The sequence below is a fragment of the Alosa alosa genome, chromosome 13, assembly GCF_017589495.1.
Source record: "Alosa alosa isolate M-15738 ecotype Scorff River chromosome 13, AALO_Geno_1.1, whole genome shotgun sequence".
Classification (NCBI taxonomy): domain Eukaryota; kingdom Metazoa; phylum Chordata; class Actinopteri; order Clupeiformes; family Clupeidae; genus Alosa; species Alosa alosa.
The window spans coordinates 28712970-28734514 of record NC_063201.1 but is presented as its reverse complement, the minus strand read 5'-3'; the positions used below and the strand labels follow the sequence as shown (position 1 = coordinate 28734514).

The 21545-nt window shown below is 41.1% G+C and overlaps 2 protein-coding genes and 3 non-coding genes across 6 annotated transcripts in view; 4 read left to right on the top strand and 1 right to left on the bottom strand.

The window, feature by feature from the left end:
* bckdhb (branched chain keto acid dehydrogenase E1 subunit beta) overlaps nucleotides 1–4099 on the bottom strand; it is a 62996-nt gene extending 58897 nt beyond the window's left edge. Inside the window, exons 1-3 of the mRNA XM_048261610.1 lie at nucleotides 3882–4099; nucleotides 1631–1708; nucleotides 246–314 (exon numbers count right to left, since the gene is read on the bottom strand). Coding sequence (XP_048117567.1) covers nucleotides 246–314; nucleotides 1631–1708; nucleotides 3882–4077 — 343 coding nt within the window. The 5' untranslated portion in view covers nucleotides 4078–4099. The remainder of the gene's footprint in view (nucleotides 1–245; nucleotides 315–1630; nucleotides 1709–3881) is intronic.
* Nucleotides 4100–7812: 3713 nt separating this feature from the next.
* On the top strand, nucleotides 7813–18361 carry nt5c3a (5'-nucleotidase, cytosolic IIIA). Of its 2 annotated transcripts, none has more exons than XM_048261466.1 (9): nucleotides 7813–8024; nucleotides 14026–14124; nucleotides 14512–14581; nucleotides 14719–14765; nucleotides 14911–14996; nucleotides 15265–15354; nucleotides 15898–16060; nucleotides 16460–16660; nucleotides 17195–18361. In XM_048261466.1, exons 1-9 carry the CDS (start codon nucleotides 7887–7889, stop codon nucleotides 17294–17296), a joined length of 996 nt encoding a protein of 331 aa, XP_048117423.1. In that variant the 5' UTR covers nucleotides 7813–7886; the 3' UTR covers nucleotides 17297–18361. The 2 variants fall into 2 exon arrangements, with proteins under 2 accessions (XP_048117423.1, XP_048117425.1); XM_048261468.1 differs by lacking the exon at nucleotides 7813–8024 and adding an exon at nucleotides 8631–8970.
* A 222-nt stretch (nucleotides 18362–18583) lies between these two features.
* On the top strand, nucleotides 18584–18655 carry trnap-agg. Its single transcript has one exon. It is a non-coding gene; the product is annotated as a tRNA-Pro (tRNA).
* A 512-nt stretch (nucleotides 18656–19167) lies between these two features.
* trnap-agg lies at nucleotides 19168–19239 on the top strand. The gene has a single exon. It is a non-coding gene; the product is annotated as a tRNA-Pro (tRNA).
* A 366-nt stretch (nucleotides 19240–19605) lies between these two features.
* Nucleotides 19606–19677, top strand: trnap-ugg. Its single transcript has one exon. It is a non-coding gene; the product is annotated as a tRNA-Pro (tRNA).
* Nucleotides 19678–21545: the final 1868 nt, after the last annotated feature.

Sequence of the window (21545 nt, the reverse complement as noted above, 5' to 3'; positions counted from 1 at the left end):
AAAAGTTAGGAAAAACAGAGGTAGTCATATATGTATCTGTTAACATCTTTTTGAAGACAATCATGGTGACCACAGCCTTAATGTGGATAAGAATGATTACATTACATACAACCTAGACTTGATTTGATACGTCATTTGGATTAAATTAATATTGCAGACGGGGAAAAAACTATGGATCTAGCTCTGAAGTCCCGTCATGAAGTGCCAAAATACTAAAAAGTCAGACAGTACTGGAGAGTACTCACCATACTTATCTCGAAGGCCAACTGTGCAGCGGAACACTCCACCAAAAGCAACGTCTTCCCCAAAGATGACTGGAGAGCAGAAGATCATATAACGACTTTGAAATTACAATTTCCCATGACAACTTCCCTTTGGCGTCTTAAACTGAATTAAAAAATTAAAAACAGTATAATGTACATAATGTGTGCCCCCCCAGGATCAGTAATTCCATAACTAATTAAAAATGACAAGCATAAGGCATTTTCTTTCATGTGTTAGAGCCGTCAAGGTCATCTGAAAAGTAAGAAGTTGTGTACATGGAAGAACATCACTTACGTCATTTCTACTCCTTTCAATTTTATGGTTTCTAAACTGGTCAACTGGGTTAAGAATCACCACACTGTTATTTGCTCTAAAAAAAAAAGTTTAATACCCAACATTCAGTTAGTCAGCAGCCTTCTTCAGGTGTGTTCTGAGACAATATTGGCTGAAATGTTGTATATTAAACTTCTGTAAAGCAGTTTACTTCTGTAAGAGGAGTCACAAGAGTTTGTGTGATTCCTTTGTCAGTCTGGACTTGACCTTTCTCCAGCACCTTTGTGTGGGAGGTGTGTGTTCTCTTTACACTCTCTCAACTGATCAATCCTTGAACCTAAGTCTGCTTCTGACACGGAACATCAGAGCCAGAGCCAGATTCCTTCCAGTGTCATATGCTCTTTGGGTTCTTCATGAGGGATTTCAAACCTCCAGGTTCTCAAGACTTCCTCATTCTTTTCTTGTACGGAACAAGGACATTTGTTGGAGGAAGTATGGACCAAAAATATTACAATGATGTTTTTATAATGAAGATCTATGATGCTATGTGGATCAGAGTCCGGTCTTGTGACTCAAGTCTCTGTACCAATGAATGCCTGGTGTAGAGACATGGAAGAACTGGTTTTGACTTTTAAAGCAGTGCAGCATTCCACTCATAGCCATACAAGACAATTAAACATCCTGCTGCCCGGCTGGTGTAATGGTGAACATGGCATCTCTTGCATGATCAAGAAAGTTTCCTTATTTAGACCTATGTATGTTAAGACTAGTTTTAGAATTGTACAAACTCTCTAGGTGTGTGTTACGACAAACCATCAGTAGATTTGTTGTAAAAAAAGAAATACATCTAAACTTGTAATTTTTGAGTGTATCTGAAAGCTAATAGCCAAAAATTTTTCCTGTTTCTCCTGTGCATATTTTTACTTTCTTTGGGGTGTTTGGGCTGAAACAGATAACAGGTGTATAACACTGAAGAACACTGTTTGGTTGTCATATCTTCTTTGTCATTGCAAATCCAAATACATTTTCTTGCACACTTAAAAGGGATCAAGGGGACATGTAGGAGAGAACCAAATCAAACCACATGGCTCACCTGCTGTGGGATCTGTAGCAAGTGTGTTATCCAAGGCACTAGTTACTGACTGGAATAAGTTCATCTTCTGAGTGGGCCCTGCAAGTACATACAAGCTGGAATTAGCCTAAATGGGTAAACACTTCCAAGAAAAATGACACAGACTGAGATTACAAGTACAACATAGTGAATACAAACGACTGCATTGTGTAGCAATGTCCTTGCCTGGGTGGCTAGCACATTTGAATTTGAATAAAGTCAGTCTGGCAATTCTCCCAATGGAGCAGACTTCCAAATCACCAAAGACCAAGGAACCAATCCCAACCGCATATCCAGTATGGGACAGGCTTTGTACAATGACAGACGGTTGGCACTGCCAATGGCTGCACTGATGGCATCAGTTTTAAATGTCAGGGACATGTATTTCCTTTGAAACTGAGTAAACAACTGTATGTAAAACCATTGTTTACAGTTGTGTTTGCTGCTATACTTTGTAAATAATTCAGTAGAGTTTAATGTACCAACTTAAGTTTAAAGCACAATTTTACAAGCAATAAGACCTGCTCAGAGTGCAGCAGAAGTGTTGTTTGCCCTATTAAGAGTTTATGTGCCATCAAAATGATTTTGGAGACGTCATTTTAAAGGAACCGTATGTAAGAAAAATATTTCAATTAATCATAAAATGCCCCTGATATGTCACTAGACATTAAGAAATCATGTTCATTTCAAATACTTATATCACTGACAACAGTAGTCCAGCCAGGATATTGTCATTTAAAAAGGGAAGTTGCAGCCCACAACTGTTGTTGATGTTGTGTTTTGAACTGATGCGCCACCCTCCATCTATCTACTAATCACGAAGTCAGTAGTGTTTCGCCATCCGCGTGTGCAACCTCGAGTCAGGGGGGAGGGGGAGGGGATACACCGCTCTTCAGTATTTTGAAAGTGATTGCAGTACCAGTTTTGGCCACAATCTTACATATGGTTCCTTTAAGGTAAAAAAAAAAACTCATTAGGTAAACCAATGATTTGCAGTCCAAATCTCAATTGAGAATCAGTCTGGGTTCACTCAGGCTGATGTCCTGGGAAAGTAACCAATCTTCTTGAGAAATGTATGGAGTTAGTCGGTAACGCAAACATGGCAGTCGTCTACACATATTCCGCCCCATCCGCGGCACAAGTTGACATGTGAATAAATCGTGCCAATCATGTGGTATGTTGTGAATACATTGTGTTAATCATGTGTTGTGATCTCGCAGCTGGAGCGACATTGGTGCACACTCAGTTTTGCCCGACATAGATGCTCTATAAGTTATGGTTATGGGATTTGCCAGGTGCTTTTGTCCAAAGCGAAATACAAATAACAATACAATAGTGACATTTAACATTTAATCTCCATCTACTAGGTCTACAGTTGTTGAAGGTTTGCTGCTCTGGGGGGTATTCCAAATACGTGGTTTGGTGACAAACCTGGGTAAGTTAACACAGAATAAGTGGTAAACCTCCAGAAGAGCTGTATGGCTTTATTGTCCTAACAAAACAATGCCATAGGGCTCTTATTGTAGGAGGTTTACCACTTACCCAGGTTTGTCATTAAAACACATACTTGGAACCTGATATAGTCAAAACAATTTGGAGTTGATTAAACTAACTCAAGATAATGAGCAGGAGACATCCCTCAGCAATGCACAGCCCTCATTCAAATGATCTTGTTACAGACATACTTTCTTTAATAAAACCCGGAGCTCTTTGAAACATCAAAGACCACTACATAAGTTATACTTCACATATCTCTGACTACAATGTTGTCACTTGTCATTCAAAACGTGGCTGTAATAGCTCCCCTAGTGGAAGTCCATGGCACAAGGACAACCACCTTTGAATGCTATGGGTTACAACATTCTCGAACACATAACAACATTCTCGAGTCCATTCGGCAGAGATGGAAGCGTCTATTTTCTCATACAGAGCTGAAAGAAGATATACTCACGGAGACGATGCATTTGTTAAAAAAAATCCACTACGTGCGGACAATTCTGAACCTCCTCTTTCCCAAAAGTAAACTTGCAGCAAATTGCTACAGTTAGCTTGCTAACTAGCGCACTTCAGTGTTATTGCCTTTGACTTGTGGTATTACTTTCTAATGCAGTGATGCTGTGGTGGTGTGGCATTCTTGCCACTTTCCTGTTTTTATCGGGAGCATAAGCATAATAAAAAAGAAACAAATATGTTAACTGACAAAAAAAACAAAGGACGTTTAAGTTAACATTACCATATTGAGTGGGCACCGGGTCAGGCTGAAAGGTGAAATGGGAAACATGCCTCCTCTGTGTTCTTGAACTGCATGTGCCGTTTGGGGATAGTCTCACAAGGGTAATACCCAAACAACTGTGCACCCCTCCATTCACGTTAGAAATAGCACTCTTAATGCTTGCACTCCTCGACAGAAACCGTGCAGCCGCCGCCATTGCTACAACATCTGACCAGGAAATGGAAAATGACGTTATATTATCCAAACATGAACGGTGTTGTGATTGGTTAAAAAGGTGGGTGGTGTTGGAGGGTCAGAGGTTACAATCGGAGAGACAGTGTCTATGGTGGCCCTACCAGACATTCTCTGGGCCCCCAGAGAATGTCTAATAAGGGCCCACTGATAGGTCAAACATCGCGGAATGTATAAGGACATCCTATTTTAGCAGTAACAAGTGCACATTGTTTCAGGATACTTACCTGATCAGCCTGCTTTGCCTCATAGAAATTGTGCTATATTTACAATGGAAATGTGACTGGTGCTTGTACTTTCTTCACAGACATAATCCAGAACCATACACACCCATTTCCCCCATGTTTATGGTGATGATGCATAGATGTTTCCATTGTAAAATGAACTGTATACTTCGAAGTCTATTTCATGTCGCTCTATAACACCACCGCAATCTTTTCTCTTCGATGATGTGGCCTCTGTACACAAAGAACGTTCAAGCATGCTGGTCTGTGTCCTGCCATACTCACTCCTTTTACAGGTGCAGAGTGGAGAGCATCCTCTCCTCCTGCATTACGGTGTGGTATGGTGCTCCGCTGCAGACAGGAAGTGGTTAAGCTAGCTCAGTGGACCATCAGCTGCAGCCTACCCACCACTGAGGAGATACTCCAGATGGTGCAAAAACAGAACCTCCATCATCATGAAGGATGACACTCATCCTGCACACAAACTGTTTGCCCCCCTCCCATCAGGCAAGAGGATACGCAGCATCGAGGCAAAGACAACCAGACTGAGAAACAGTTTCTTCCCATCTTCTGTTAGACTGATACATTCATTACCTCATCACCTCTGCTCTGATCAGACCAGACAGCTCCTGACATACTGCACTTTAGTCATGAACTTATTGACTTTACTCTGAACACTGATGACATTCAACGATATAGATTTTTTAGATAGGATGATACATGGTGCAGCCGTGGCCTACTGGTTAGCACTTCGGACCTGTAACCAGAGAGTTGCCGGTTCGAACCCCGACCAGTAGGCACGGCTGAAGTGCCCTTGAGCAAGGCACCTAACCCCTCGCTGCTCCCCGAGCGCCGCTGTTGATGCAGGCAGCTCACTACGCTGGGATTAGTGTGTGCTTCACCTCACTGTGTGTGTGCTGTGTCTGTTTCACTAATTCAAGGATTGGGATAAATGCAGAGACCAAATTTCCCTCACGGGATCAAAAGAGTATATATACTTATACATTTGTTTGACCCATAATTTAATAATTTTCTATTTATTGGTGTGGGTGTGTTTCGCCTCTACATAAAAATGTAGGAATGAAAATAAAGCTTTCTTAAATCCTTGAATATTTAGTCCTTTCCCCTCATTTCACCTGTTGCCACATAAAACACTTCATCCAATGAAATTCGCACAACCTTTACATCTTTATTTCTCATAGTGTCATATTTGTACATTTATTCATTTGAAAGAAAAAATCTGTCTATCCAAACTGCCACAAGTGAGGTTCAATAAGATAAATGTCAGGTATTTAGCAGGGCTTTTATTCAAATTGACTTACAAATTCATGAAGCTGATCAAAAGAAAAAATATAGGCTACAAAATAAAACAAAATCAAGATTCAGTTTCTTTTGGCTAAAGAATAACTGAAATGTGGAAGGAAATGTGTAAAATAAGCAGAAAAGCTACAAAGGCCAAAAAAGACAACAGGTAAATTGTCATATTATTTAGAAAGTGTGGCAATGCAGGAAAAACATTGAGGCCTGATCTATTACATAGGGGGAGAACCGGGACTTTAAATGAGTTATTTAAGCAGAAGTCTGTGCATGTTGTTTCATTTGTAGAAGAATGTGAGTGTTGTTTCATTCGTCCCTCCTGGTCCGGCCTTCCATCAACACTAAAAGGTCACATGGTCAAGAGCAGGTTAGAAATTTAACGGCGGCCGTCGTTGCCCCTTGCATTGGCCGTGATGCCCCTTTGAAAATCAAAGGTTTACAGGCCACTGTGGCCTTGGTGCCCCCTTCTTTCAATATTCTGCTTTGTGTCCGTCTAATAGCGATTTTTATTTAGCCTATGGCCTGTCAAAATAATCTTAGCATTCACAGCGCAAATTAATTCAGTTTTACGCAGTGGCGAAAATGACAGCGCATGGGAAGAAAGAAAGTGCGTCCAAATTCACCTATTCTTCTCAGTTGAAATGCTTGCGATCGCGAAGTAGCCTACTCATCACACATGTATCACATATGAAAGAGCTTTTTCTCAGCTTTTAAACAATGTTAGCCGCTAATTGCTGTGGTGAACGGTTCACGAGAAAAGTAAATAATATGATTAAATTTAATCATAACTTCTATGTAAGGTTCTGCGCCCATCTCCCTACCCATTCATCTCGGTGGAATACTTCATGAACCCATCGTTCAACACATGACAAACCATATATCAGAATAAACAGCAGAACTTACTGAACACAAAGGTGTAAAGCAGTCCCCTGTCCAGTCAGCCATTCCAGAGTATTCCGGTTTTAAATTTCCATTCATGTCTCCAACTTTGGTCTTTAGGTTTCAAAACGTGTGTAAATTGTTCTACATGATTTCATAACAAGCCAAATACAAAATAAATGTACAAATATTGCCTAGATATCGGTAAATATTAAAACCAGAGGATATAGATAGATAGATAGACTTTATTGATCCCTTAAGGGGAAATTCAAGGAATATGCAGCTGACTAAGAGTTTGTGAAAGGAGCCTTAATGATCACAAAATGCTAAGCATGCATTTAGGCTATTTGAGTTGCTTAAAGCTGAGCTATAAAAAAAACTGACTTGACTTGACTTGACTTTAGTTACAGCTATATACGGCCTATATAGCGACTTAGTCGTATCTCTTCTAGTTCAAGTTCAAGTAGACTAGTAGTGACGACTATGTGTGTGTGTGTGTGTGTGTGTGTGTGTCAGTGTGTGACATCAATAATCATTACAAGCTGTTTTGAATCTCCCAGTTTTTATCAAAGATTCTAGAGCGGCTCTGTTCTAGAATCTTTGGTTTTGATTACCTGCCAATGACAGCTACCATGGAAACGTATACAAACAAAACGGCAGTCACTCTCTGTCTATTATATGGCACTGTCTATGGTCTATGGTCAATCTACATTTAGGCTACATTTATTGATTTAGCACTTGCTTTTATCCAAATTTACACCAAGGGCTACAGCAAAGCTCCGCCTCAAATCTCCCTGGCTACAGTGCAGAGGAGACCCTACTGCATCTGTCAATATTACTAGAGGATAGGAGTGCTACTCTAGGTTTTCTGCCCACAACAGCTGATGTAGAAATACAGAAATAAATGTCTTCTTTGTGTAAATTTAGATAAAATCATGTAAATTTGGATAAAAGCATACCAGAGTCCATACCAGAGACCAGAGTGACAGAGACTGCCGTTTTGTTTGTATACGTTTCCATGGTAGCTGTCATTGGAGTTCATACCATTCGCAGGTAATCAAAACTGGGAGATTCTAAACAGCTAACAATATTTTTATTATGAACGATTTGCGACAAAATGATAATTGTTAAAATCGTAAATAAATGATTACACACAGACATCCAAGCTAGGCACACGTATCTGCTGACACCTTTAATGAAAAGCACCCCTTTTGTGAGAATCAATTGGTACCGCCAGACGAGAACGTGGGCGCGCGTGCGGTTCATTTAGCCACTGAACAAGCCTGAGGTAGGAGGGACCATGTTGACATGAACGGAGCCGGCTGTCGTTGGGTTTTGGGAAGCAAGTCACATCATGGATAAAAACGCCATGGTCAAAGTTGGGGCCGTGGCCAGCGCCAGCATGTGCGCTCTGTTTGGTGGTGTGGTTTTGGCGCAATATATTTTTACCAGGAAGAACAGAGCTGGGAAGAAAACGAAGATAATCGAAATGGTGGGTTCGCCCCTACTCATTTTTGTGACGTGACTAGTGCGCAGCCGCGGCCTTTCGTAAAAATAGCAGCGTTTAGAGGTCACACGCTATCAGGAAGATTCATGTGCGGTGGTCATTTTTCAATGTAAAACTACAACAAAATTGTGTTGCTGGTTAAGAATGCTTATGCTTAGTCTCGTCTGTAAAGAATGACGGTTTTGTTTCTACTGGTACATTTAGTAACATGAGCTAGCTAACTACCTCCAGGCAGGCAGTCCTCAGTTATGCAAGATATGCGACCCTCCTTAATGCTGGTGGACCTCATCCATCTAACCTAACAAGTTTTACTGGAGATTGTTTTCGCCCAAATCACTGATTACCTCCAGACATGGATTCAGCCATAACCATGTTATTGTCGGAATTGTCATCTAAAGGCAGGGGAACTACCAGAAAGTTGGCTGTTGGGAATTGTTTCTTCAACGTTAGACAGTGAAGAAGGTTGTTCTGAGCTTGTTTACGGCATGATACGAGCCCAACAGCTAATTATGTCAATAAAACTAACCATGTTTAAAGAGAACCAATGAAAGTTGTCACAGTGATCACACTGATTTCTCAACTTTATACCAGGTGAACTGTCAACAGTGCTTCCTGCTCTATCGTTAGCCTCATGCGACTTCGCACACCGCTGCGTAGATCTGGCTGATTGTGATGCAATCTGGACATTTGCACAAAGCAAACATGCATTGTGGAGACAGTAAAATAATGCATTCATTACGTCCAGACAGATATGCGGAGCGCAGCATGAAACCCCATTGTAAGTGGCTGCTAAGGTCCCCAGTCACCACTTCTTGCGTCACCCATCGTCATAACTAACCCATGACCAAGCAGGCATTGTTGGGTAGAGTAGAGAAGGGCGTAATTTGGAACATATGATTTTGTTGACATTACCATGCGACATATCCCAAAGGTAATTCATCCCAATAACAACTTTTAGCAGTCCTCCAATATTGTTAATTATTGTATTCTCAAGTGGTAGCCTAATGTTTCAAATATAGAAGGAAAGTATTGTGCTATAATGTGCTGTTCTTGTGCTGCTTTAAAGTGAATATTAATGGCAATAAGAACATGCACCAGTTACCAATACAACTGCTTAACATTAACCGCTAGATGGCAGTCCCAGACCCATATAATATGTATATTATTGCATAGTATAATAAGCATCTTCTATCCAAAAGTTCATTAATTTATTCATAAGTTTATTAATAGTAACCGCATTATTATAGTAGTCGTGTTATTTTTTTAATTTCTGTTTGTTTGCACCCACCAGGTTCATGCAAGCCATAGACATGTTTAATATTTGGAAGTTGGTTAATCCTTTGAGTTGAACCTTATAATTAATGACTTCTAAATGAATGGCATCATTGTGGATTACACAATATAAATATTGTTCTGACCGCAAATGTTACAGATTACCTTACCTTACATTTGCTTGCCTCCTTTGCTGTCTGGTTCACACTGGTTTGGGATAACTGGTGTTTGCGTCACACATGTAATCTATTGGGGGGGGGTGTAATACTACTTAGCAGATCTTGGGCATAAATTAGCCTGAGCTAACGCTACCAAGCAGACCATGGAAAGGCTCATTGCAATGTTATTATTAATTGGTCTCCGTACTAAATGCAACCAGAGACACAAAAGACAACTAAACTCCCCAGTGTCACATGCTGACAGTAGACAGTTGGATGTGTATGTCTTTGTAGCTACTCAGGTGCACCGATACATTTGCCATAGCAGCTGGTTGGTTGGGTTGAACAGTGCAACTTGACCTTGTTTGAGTAGCTGGGGTAGTGAGGACATTTCTACTTCCTTCCGGGTGGCAACTCAAGCCGTTTGCCCAACACCTCCGGATTAGAGGGGAAGGCGTCTGTTGAAAGTCGTGACTTCAGAGACCAGTCTGTTTTCTGTAAACTCGGGCAATGGGCCTGTGCCACAGTATCTCCTTTGTAGTTGCTAACATGCGTCCGTTGGCAGGCATTGGCACAACATGAACTGCATTATTTAATGAGATTGGCCCAGTGTCAGTGGTCAGTGGCAACTAAACACTCAAAGCGATCACTCAGGGCAGGTGCAAAGGATTGCACCTGACGTTCTGTTCTGTGAGTGTTGAAAGTATTGCAGCTGCAGTGCAGCAAGCGTTGGGCTTAGTGTCACAAACCCTCTGACCTCCCACCCGTCTGTGCACATGCCTGTGCACGTGTTTCTGACTTTTTCTGTGTGTTTATACGTCATCTGGTCTTTTGTTACAAGAGTTTATAGATTGTAAATGTATTGTAACTGTCTTGTCTCATTGAAGTTTTGCTGATTCTGGACTTCATTTCCCGTCTGGGGTAGGACGGTAACGGTACACAAAAATCACAGTTCGGCGTCTAGCCTACCCCAGTTTTGAAGTCATGGTTCGGTTCATTTTCGGGACAGTAAGCCTGTAGGTACTGCTAACCTAATAATGTATAGACAATATTGCTGATGCACAATGGGAATAGTATAGGAAGAGGTGTCAACAAATGTTTTGATGTTAATTGACTAAACTGACATATGCTCTGCCTTTGTGTGGGCACTCGAATTTGAAACATGGTCCTCAAGCAAAAAAATCCTACCGATTGTTACTGTTAAAGACTGTGTTTGGTACATTCGGTACACATCTGTATTGAACCTAAACAGTTTGGTAGGAAAACGTGTACCATTACACCCCTAGTCTGGGGTGATGGTCATTTTCTCCCTCAAACTGTATTGTTGCATCTTCAGATGGAGAGAGTATGGCTTCACAAACCGATTCACCACGGTCTCTCGTCTCTCACTAGACCTGAGAAATCTGATGTCTAAGGGAAAGGGTGCGCCTAGTCACACAGACTAGACCATAGGGCAAAATGCCACTCTAATCATTGCTAAGATTACAAAGAACAGATCTTGTCCTCACAGATAATGCAAATCATAGTCACCCAATACTTTAAGAACACTGAACAGAAACTGAGATGGTCAGCAGCTGAGTAGAGGGACGCATTCCTATGGACATGTTGAGTCATTTACAGAGCACAGACATGTTAAAGTAAAGGCCTGTCTGAATAATTTATTTTCATATTATTCTGATTTACACCATTTTCAGAAGGGACTTGGTAATACTTGCAAAAATCTAGGGGACAGTAGAAAAATAGAACTCTCTGGTACCTCATCCTTCTTTTTCTAGCTTGCTGCTTTTCAGCTGGCCGTAGTTAACACGCCCAACCCTGACACAGCACACCCATGGAAGCCATGCCAATTACCTACTTCTTACTCAGGCAAAACAAATACAGATCTGAACGTTTTGGACTGTTTTCAGAAACTGGAGGAAAGTCAGTTAGCATGTCTATGTGTTCTTTGAATTATGTTTAGAGTGCCACTGACCCCAAAGCCCTTATAGTTCAGTAAAAAAGCAATCAAAGGGACTGGTTGGAAGAATGTACACAGAGCGTATGGTCACCTTTTGACCTCTGACATTCCATAGTCATGTCTATACTCTCTGCCTACACAGCAGTGTGTGGTGGGGGTCAGTGTGTTTTGTAATCTGTGTGGTCAGCATGTGTGTGTGTGCGCGCGTGTGCGTGGGTGGGTGTGTGTGTATATCAATACGGATAGAATCTATTAGTGACCTCTCTTGGGGTTAAAGGGGAAAGGTTAGATTTGTGAATGGTGCAGTATCTCCACAGGCTGTAGCAATCACCTCTGCCTCACTGACCTTGTTCTACAACTTTCTCAAAAGAAAAATGAGCATGTCCTTAATGGAAGTGAGAGAGGGGGAGAGAGAAGATTTATGACCCATGCATTCATAGCAGTTTCCTTGACTGCAAGTATGCTTGTCTGATGTGTGCCTGTAACACATCAAGCGTGTGTGTGTGTGTGTGAGTGTGTACGTTTGTGTTTGTGTTTGTCTGAGGCCCCTTAGAAGGGGTGGGGGCCATGAGGCTAATCTATTTTGGGCGACGCCCCCCATGAGCCAGCGCTATATAAGCCTGAGCATGACCGACACAATTTTCTTCCCTCTTCGCTTTTTTGTGCAACGTCCTGAAGACTCAAACTAGAGGTAAGGCCATATCTTTGTGCTGCAGACATAGGGAGTGAGACATTACATTACCATGTGTGAACTTGTTCATGCTTATATGTGTTTTCTCTTGGTTTGTCTGTTATAGGCTAAAGGCTAAATATATGCAGTATGGGATGACTTTAGGATCCATTCAGTGTTATCACACAGCTGATAATGCCTCAAAGATCGGTCATATTATTTCTTAGTTGTAGATTAGTAGTTGTAGACATAATGGGCTGAGTATTAGTCAGGGTGTTTCAATGTGTCAGTTTCTTATTGTGTGTGTGTGTGTGTGTGTGTGGATATGGATTTGTGTTGGGATCAAAAATGTGTGTGTTTTTTTTTTTTTATTTTCATGTGTAGATCAAAACCAGTTATGCAACTTAAAGATGTGTTACATAAAAAAGGGGGTGGGAAAGTGGATCAAGCCAGGGAGACACCCCCACCCCCCCCCCAGGTCTCATTCCACCCATCTCAGCACCAGATCTGACCTTGCTCAGGGATTGCATTGACTATTTTATGATGTTTTCTGGCCATTTTTTTTTATGTTGGAGCAGCCCAACATTAGTGCCTTATGGTTATAAATTTCAACTAGACAGGTTTTCGCTGTGGGAACCAGAAACCATGACGCTGTGGATTTCTGCCATGAATTGTCTGTTTATCAGGGGTTTAAATACCACCGCCACCCGTCACCACCCAAAAGAAACACACACACACACACTGGTTGCGCTTGCATTAGCAGCCTTAAAAATATGCCTGATCTTCTTACGGGGTGGTATGTTGGGGACCGTACTGGGTAGGTTTGGTATTTTTAAGTCGGGTCTCTGTGGTCACTCAGCAGGGATGTCCTTTCTTATCAGTCGTTGCGATTCTGCCACAACTTCTGCCACGGTTGGCAAAATGAGGCCAAGCTTGCTCTTTCACGTCGCTTCTTAAAAAGTAGAGGTGTCCATAGCAACCACCTGTAATGTAAAACTGAAAGTCTTTTGACGGGTCAACATTCCACATCTTTGTATACTGTATACAAAGGATTGTGTAAGTTAGCCTTGATCAAGCATTGCCACATCAAAGACCTACACTCTTAAAGCTCAAAGAAATGCTCAAGTCATTGATTAATCAATCACAGTAAGTTAAAAAGATAACATGTTTCCAATTGTGTTGTGTCAAAGGTGGAATCACAACCATAGGGACCTCCATTACAATCCCCACTATCTCTTGTGTCCTATAGCTTAATTCTAGAATGAGAACAGTACTCTACCTTTACTGGGCTGCAGTCACGTTGCTGCTCTTTTGATGTGCAGAAGCGTCGGACTCCTGTCTTCAGGGTAAAGAGCAGACTTTGACAGTGATACTGCACGGTCACTTTTCCACTTCAAGTCTCTCTGTAGCCTATGGCTGCTGGTGGGTGAGACGTGGTGGGGAGCTTGTTTGGGTCACTGTTATATAAGAAGACAGCTAGACATGTACACAGCTGTTGCCCCTCTTCAGCTTCAAAAATAAGTTGTTTGTGTGCGTAAGGGACTCAGCTGGCAAGTTGTCTCGGTCATCTGGTTTGGGTTTTGCCTGCCTGTCTGCAACACATCTCCTGTCACAATTCAGTGTTTCTTTTTGCTGTATTGAAATAAGGAAGAAGTTATAAAATAACTTAAGTGGTAAAAGCATCAACAAGGGCTCAAAAAAATGGATTGAAATAGGTGGGCCACACCAGGGGAACAACGTTGCAAAATGGGGTTGCCATAGAATGTTGGTGTAGCATTAAAAATGTGACTTGAATTTCAGATGAAGCCAAACATGGCATCCAAGTCAAATCCTTGTGATCTATGAGTCATTTTTATATCACTTGTTGACAGTGTTTTGGGTTGTGGAGGGGATGTCTCTAAATCTCTCTCTCTCTCTCTCTCTCTCTCTCTGCCGGAGTTTGAGAAGAGCACCGTCCACATAAAGGACCCGGAGCGGGTTGAGCAGGTGATCTGCGACTTGATCAAGGGTGGAGCCCCTAAGCTGCAGGTATGGATGGGAGTTAACACGTCCTAATACAGCCAAATCTCACGCACATTTGCTTGCCTATGGATATATTCTGTGCTCTCACTGGAGCATTAACTCATAGGCTCATTGCCATTGTTTTGTTCCAATCCTGATAATGTAGTGCTATGTAAATGTAGTGTGTTGTATTGTAGCATGAATCACTGGCATCTGCTGGTTTGTTTTTGGCTGTACATGGGCGTGTATATATATATATATATATATATATATATATATATATATATATATATATATAATATATAGCGTATGTATGTAGGACTGCAATATTTTGGTTTACCCTGATACCCTGGGTATGGTAGTATCTTTTTGCTGTTTTACAAAACAAAAATCAATATTTTCTATCTTTTTCAGATTATCACAGATTTTGATATGACGTTAAGTAAATTCGCAGTCAATGGAAAACGCTGCCCAACTTGTCATAGTAAGTTAACCTAGCCCAAAGTTTAATTTTACAGTATTTGAATGTTATAGCATAACAGCATTTTTCCCCTGATGATTTCAAATATGATCTGTGAAACAATGATACATTTGTCATAAAATAGTTTTTTTTTGTCATAGATATTATCGATAACTGCAAACTTGTCACAGAGGATTGCCGCAAAAAGGTTTGATTTCATTCCGATTTTTTGCTTTTCCTGAACTAAAGATATAATGTTGTTGCATGTTGTTAAGCATTCACTCAACAAAAAGGACTTAACTCTTAGCTATACAATCATTTTGACATATGGTATTTGTTTCTTTTGTTTGTAGTTGCTGCAGCTGAAAGAAACCTACTATCCCATTGAGATAGACCCCCACCTCACTATTGAGGAGAAGTTTCCATTCATGGTCGAATGGTGAGGTTGCACAAAAAATATGCACAGTGTACTGCTTACATACACTCAAACTTACCCTAAGTAAGGACCTCCACATAGGCAATTCGTATATTGGTAGTCACACACACACACACACACACACACACACACACACACACTATTTTTGTCTGTTGTAGATGTAGATGTACTCATAAACAAACAGACATTTCAACTCTCTTGCCCCCTTTCTATATACAAACACCTGAACATAAGCGCTTGTCAACTATGCCTGCTGTTGCTGTGCTTGCAGGTATTTTAAATCCCACACGTTATTAGTGGAGCAGAGGCTTCAGAAGGACAAACTCCCAGAGGTGGTGAGAGAGTCCGATGCATCTCTCAGGTAAGATCGTACTCAGTGTCTGAGAGATTTAATCCTACAAAGCAAATGTACAACAGTGCTCATGGTACAAATATCAGATATTATGACCTAGCTTGATATAGATAGAAGAGGCCTGAACTTTTATTGCTGAGTCCGAACACATGCAGATTGTTGTGTATTTTCTTGTACTGTGTCATTTTGAATATCAAAGTGATGTTTATTGGTAGGTGGACAGGCACGTTTAAAAGTGCTGTTGGGGACTCTCACCTAGGACACTTTTTGTAAAATTCAGTGACTTGCTCAGTAAACGGGAAAGAAACAATGTGCCTCGTACAAAACCCTACATTGTATTCCAGCCAATCAACAAAGCCCTACACTCTATTCCAGCCAATCAAAACGTTGATTCTGGAGCATGGAAGGGAGAGTGCACTTTTATTGTCAACTGAGCTCAACTGTGAACCGAATCACAGAGTGCTTGGTTAAGTGTCCTGTTCCTCCATGCCGTGAGGGCTATGAGCAGTTCTTTGATTGGTGCTAGGTTAAGTGTCCTGTTCCTCCATGCAGGGAGGGCTATGAGCAGTTCTTTGATCGGCTGCTGCAGCACAACGTGCCCGTGTTCATCTTCTCGGCTGGCCTGGGCGATGTGCTGGAGGAGATCATTCGCCAGGCTGGGGTCTACCATGCCAACGTCAAAGTGGTCTCCAACTTCATGGATTTTGATGAGAATGTAAGGACATTAACATTCTAGACACCATAGACTGTATAAATAAGGGCTTTTCCATAGTAAGAATGTAGGGGTAATAATAAGAGCAAATTAAAATCTACTAGGTACATTGACAATTCTATCACTAAGCATACAACCATTCAAAAACCACAGACTAGGGTTTACTCATTTATAGCCAATGAGTCAACACTGTGATGACTTTGATTGATCGACCCGGGGTGTTAGCATTAACTAAACACACCCATGCTTACCTGTCTACCGCTGTGTTTAACAGCGGCCATTTCACCAAGCTTAATTTTTCACATAATTGGTTGTAGCCGATTGTGTCTCGGCTTGTTCAGTTATGCATGTGTCCTGTAGTAAAACGCTTTGTGTGTGTGTGTGTGTGTGTGTGTGTGACAGGGAGTCATCAAAGGCTTCAAAGGCGAGCTCATCCATGTGTACAACAAACATGACGGGGCACTCCGGAACACTGAGTACTTCAAGCAGCTGAAGGACAACTGCAATATCATTTTGATGGGCGACTCCCTTGGTGACCTGAACATGGCCGATGGTGTGCCCAGTGTGGAGAACATCCTCAAGATTGGCTTCCTCAATGACAAGGTAACCTCACAACTAATAACTAATCTATCATAAAAGCTTGACCACAATGTACGCATGTAAACCCACCTATTGAGAGCTTGTGGCTGTATTAGTTGAATTGTACTGTATTTTCTAACTTGGCACATTGAAGATGGGCGAAACCCGAACATCTATACCTTAGTTCTGTCCATCTAAGGCCTTGTACACTGTGTTGTCTTATTTTAATACAACACTATTTAAGCATCAGCTTTTGAGTGCGGTTTCCTTTTTCCACCTACCTACTTGGCCTGTTTTCGGATTCTTCACCCCAGGCAAAACACCGGGCATGCACAAACCTTAACAAGTGCATAAGTCCTAGGCGCCAATCTCAAACTAACTCTACATTGTATTTTCATTGACCGGGAGCACAGTGTCTGTCTGTCTGTGTGTCTGTCTGTGTGTCTGTCTGTTTGTCTGTGTGTCTGTCTGTGTGTCTGTCTGTTTGTCTGTGTGTCTGTCTGTCTGTCTGTCTGTCTGTCTGTGTTTGCTCACATAAACCTTTTGTTGCCGTTGCAGGTGGAGGAGCGTTTGGAGAAGTACATGGACTCTTATGATATTGTCCTGGTGAAGGATGAGTCTCTAGAAGTGCCCAATTCCATCCTCCAGAGGATTCTGTGAACGGTCAGCCATGCATCCGGGTGGTCAATTTTTTTTTTTTTTTTTTAAATGAACCCTTATCAGTCCGATCTTCTGAACTCTTTGGCATGTTTCCATTGCTCTGGGACATCAGCTAACACCTCGATGAAGTCCTCTACCCCCGGCAACCCCATCTGACCACACCCTGGCTCACCATCCTCCATCTTGTCAAGACCTCTGTTATGTCCACTCTTTGCCCCCTTTCTCCTTTGCTTTCTTTTTAAAGACAACTACATGAACTGTTTTCTTAAAGTGCTCAACATCCATAAGTTGCTGGTCTGTTTGTGTCTCTCTTGTTGTCATTACTGGACTGAGTACACAATAGTTGATCAACACAACACAACACAACACAACAGCCAAACAAAAACCAAAACATGTCTGTCAATCAACTTTGTTCAATTTGCACATTATTATTACTATTGCTATTATCATTGGTTTTATTTTTATATTGTAATGTTATTATGGGAGTAGATATGCAGTATATTAAGGGTTGTTTAAGGTGTAGGGAAATATCACAGACAGATCCTGCATGTGTTTTACCACTAGAATCTTCTAATGATGCAGGAGAGGAGAAGATGTGCATTTAAACAACATGTCATTGAATAAGAAATGGTCAGGTGCACCGCCACATGCTTTCTGATCTATGTTCTCATGGATGTTGACGTGTCCTGTGATGGACAATATGCACTCCAGGATAGTATCAGAGAATGTATGTTACAAATTCCCTTGAATGTTTGACAAACAGGCAAAATGTTGGCATTGTTCATTTTCAATTCATGCTCAAGAGATTCATTCTCTCTTTTTTTTGGCTTTCTTTCTTTCACCTGATGCATTTTATCGGTGTATGTCTGATACTTAGAATGCACACTACCTCCAAGATGTTCACCTTTGGGGTGGAACAGTGTAACTTTGTTTTTGATTTGCACTCATTGTAAAGTCCCTTTTTGAATTAAGCATTAGTGTATGCTGCTACCAATTGCATGTTGCCTTTCTTAAATGCATATCATGTGAGAAGTTTCAATTGTCAATAAAAAAATATATAGGAGACACTGACTGTCAGTGCTGTATTTGGAAAACCTTTGAAATTGAGTTGCTCATCACAGAATTGCCATGTAGCTGACGGAGAGATTGTAAGTACCTTGAATCACCTGTAGATGGCAGCGAAGTCCTTAGAAGGAAAGGAAGAAGGAACTCGGAAAAGCAGGAGTCCCAAAAGTTTTGACGTGGCACATATATTGGAAATATGATACCAATATGTGGTATCATATTGGCTCGTTGGTCTAGGGGTATGATTCTCGCTTAGGGTGCGAGAGGTCCCGGGTTCAAATCCCGGACGAGCCCTAATTTTAAACTATTTAGATTTGTGTTTATCGTGCGTCTGCGAAACTAAACACCCAGCAAGTGTGGGTATGTGTTGAATGACCTACAAGCAATGAATGAACTATGCAATTATTTGTGTACCGGTATGTCAAATGTAGTATTGCAAGTTCCTTCAGCAATAATTATTGGTTCATCTAGAATAGATCTAGCCTACACAATGGGAGTGATCGTGTTCACGCATAGACAGGTCGCCGCCGCTGAAATGTACACCGGATAGTAGAGCTCAGCTAAAACGAAAATGTCACAGTGGCACTGATATTAAAACCACATAGGCATACAACTTGTTCCATTAACTAGGCTATTCCTATCCCATTTTATAAAATACTAGGCGTGTTTAACCCCCATTAGAAATTATTTAGCTCCAGGCTTTTTGTACCAATTTCCATAATTGTATTGTATGTCCTCATGAAAGACTGAATCAGATTTGATACGTTTGAGTTGCTGCATATGTATGATTTTTTGCTCTATCTATAGGCTCGTTGGTCTAGGGGTATGATTCTCGCTTAGGGTGCGAGAGGTCCCGGGTTCAAATCCCGGACGAGCCCGTCTTTTACGCATTGTTGTGCATGACACAGACCTTACAGGAAAAGTCAAGAGTTCTTGCCATTTCAGTTATAATGGGGGTGTTTATAAATGGAAAATTTTGACAATGTAGGCCTGTAAAACGTATTGAGGACTTATTAACAGGTCCGCATTCATTGTGAACTATCGATCTTTGGAAAGTGTGGGGTCTGGGATACCAAAAAGTCTCTGTCAAGTTAGTTCATCCCTTGAGAACAACTGCTGTAGGCTGTAACCAAGCCGCTTTCAACACTCTGGTATTAACTGCGCTGTGGGCCCATTCGAAAAAAAACTACAAGTAGCCTATAAGTGCCTAATTCATATCCACATTTGGTTACATACACCATATCGGCTCGTTGGTCTAGGGGTATGATTCTCGCTTTGGGTGCGAGAGGTCCCGGGTTCAAATCCCGGACGAGCCCGAGTTTTAACCGTATGAGGTGAAATGAAATATGACACTAGGAAGTACGCCTACTTTGCCAATAACACTGCTCCACAGTACACGTCAAATTCCCTGAGTCAGTCGTATCTTAAAGCAATGGAATCGGACATGACGGAAAAGCCTATACACTACAGCAGTGTTTCGATAAACTGAGACCTGACAAGTTGGCATTGGCAAAGTAATAAAACTTCTAGTCTATCTTGACCATTTCGGAGTTCACCGATTGCGTCATGCGTCGTAAACTGTTCAAGTGAGATCGACTACTGTATGTCGCGCTACTTGCGCAGTGTGCGAGTGTTCCCAAAGTCTATGAAAGGCTTATGGCCTAAGCGGAAGGTAGCCGATTCTGTATCTCTACAAAGAAACCTAAAGTAATTTGCTTTTATTTTTCTAATATGGTTCAGTCCGTAGCCTCTGAAAGCCTCTGATAACAATTGTCCATGTGCACAGTTTGATACTCGATTAAGAAATGCTAGTGTAAACTTTACCATGCAACAGTCTGAATTGTATTTAGACATACAGAAAATACCACTGTCTTATCAGTAGAAAATGGTCCTGTGGTTAGAACAATCAAAATGTGCAATTCATGGAAATCATGGACTCGTCAAGTATCCAACCTATCCAACTTTTAGTGCCCAGTTTGAAACCCAACATCTTTGACGATGTGGATGTGCATTAGCATGGGCATCTTGCACATCTGGCAAGGCACAATCAATTCTGAATGATGTACAGGTTTTGAGCAACATATACGGCCATCCAGGCAATGTTTTTTCCAGGGAAGACCTTGCATATTTCAGGAAAACAATGGCAAAATGAATTCTGCACATATTTAAACAGTAGGCCTATTTCTCCATAGAGGAAGAGTCCAGGTGCTAAAATGGCCTGTCTGCAGTCCAGACCTGTCAAATTATCATGGAATAAAAAAAAGCATGATTAAGAATACCCCATACAGTTGAGCAACTGCAATCCTATATCGGCCAGGAATTCTCAAAACTCTAGCAACTGGTCTCCTCAGTTCCTAAACGTTTACAGAATGTTAAATGAAGGGGTGAAGCAGCACAGTGGTAAACATTCCCTGTCCCAACTTTTTTTGAAAGGTGTTGCTGGCATTAAATTCAAAATGAACATATATTTTCCATGAAATAGTCCAAATTTTCATTTTCAACATTTGTTGTCTATGTCATTTTTGCTGCTAAATATGGGGTTACGAGATTTGTATATTATCACATTCTGTTTTTATTTGCATTTTACAACGTCCCAACTTTTTCTGATTTGGGTTTATTATTTTAAATACTATAAAGAAGAATTGGAAATCACTGAAGATCGCAGTGAGATATCCTAAGTGGATTTAATCAGGTTAAAGTATATTTTTTAGGCAGCTCACTGTGCCGGGATTACTGTGTGCTTCACCTCACTGTGTGTTCACTGTGTGCTGTGTGTGTTTCACTAATTCACGGATTGGGTTAAATGCAGAGACCAAATTTCCCTCACGGGATCAAAAAAGTATATATACTTATACTTATACTTATACTTATGATTGACAACGGCACCGCTGTAGAATTACCACTAGAAGGCAGTCAAGTCCTTAAGAAGATAGCACTATGAAAAAAGCCTAAATGAGGTAAAGGTTTGACGTGGCATCGTTTAGCCTACCTTCCATGCCATTAAGCCTACCACTGCAAAAACTCCTACAATTCAAAATGTAGACCTAACATCAATAACCTTAAATCAAGGAAATAGGCTAGGAATTTATATGGCCTATGATTGTTTACTCTTTTAAAAGTGAGCATGTTCTTGTTCTATTTAATTTTGCAAGACAGTTTCGCTTATTTAGTAGGCCTAATTTCC

Excerpts from the sequence above, each read along its gene's own strand:
- nt5c3a (XM_048261466.1), top strand. The coding sequence starts at position 7,887 with ATGGATAAAAACGCCATGGTCAAAGTTGGGGCCGTGGCCAGCGCCAGC. Across the intron at positions 14,125-14,511 it reads GTGGAGCCCCTAAGCTGCAG|ATTATCACAGATTTTGATAT; the intron begins GTATGGATGGGA and ends TATCTTTTTCAG. Across the intron at positions 14,582-14,718 it reads ACGCTGCCCAACTTGTCATA|ATATTATCGATAACTGCAAA; the intron begins GTAAGTTAACCT and ends TTTTTGTCATAG.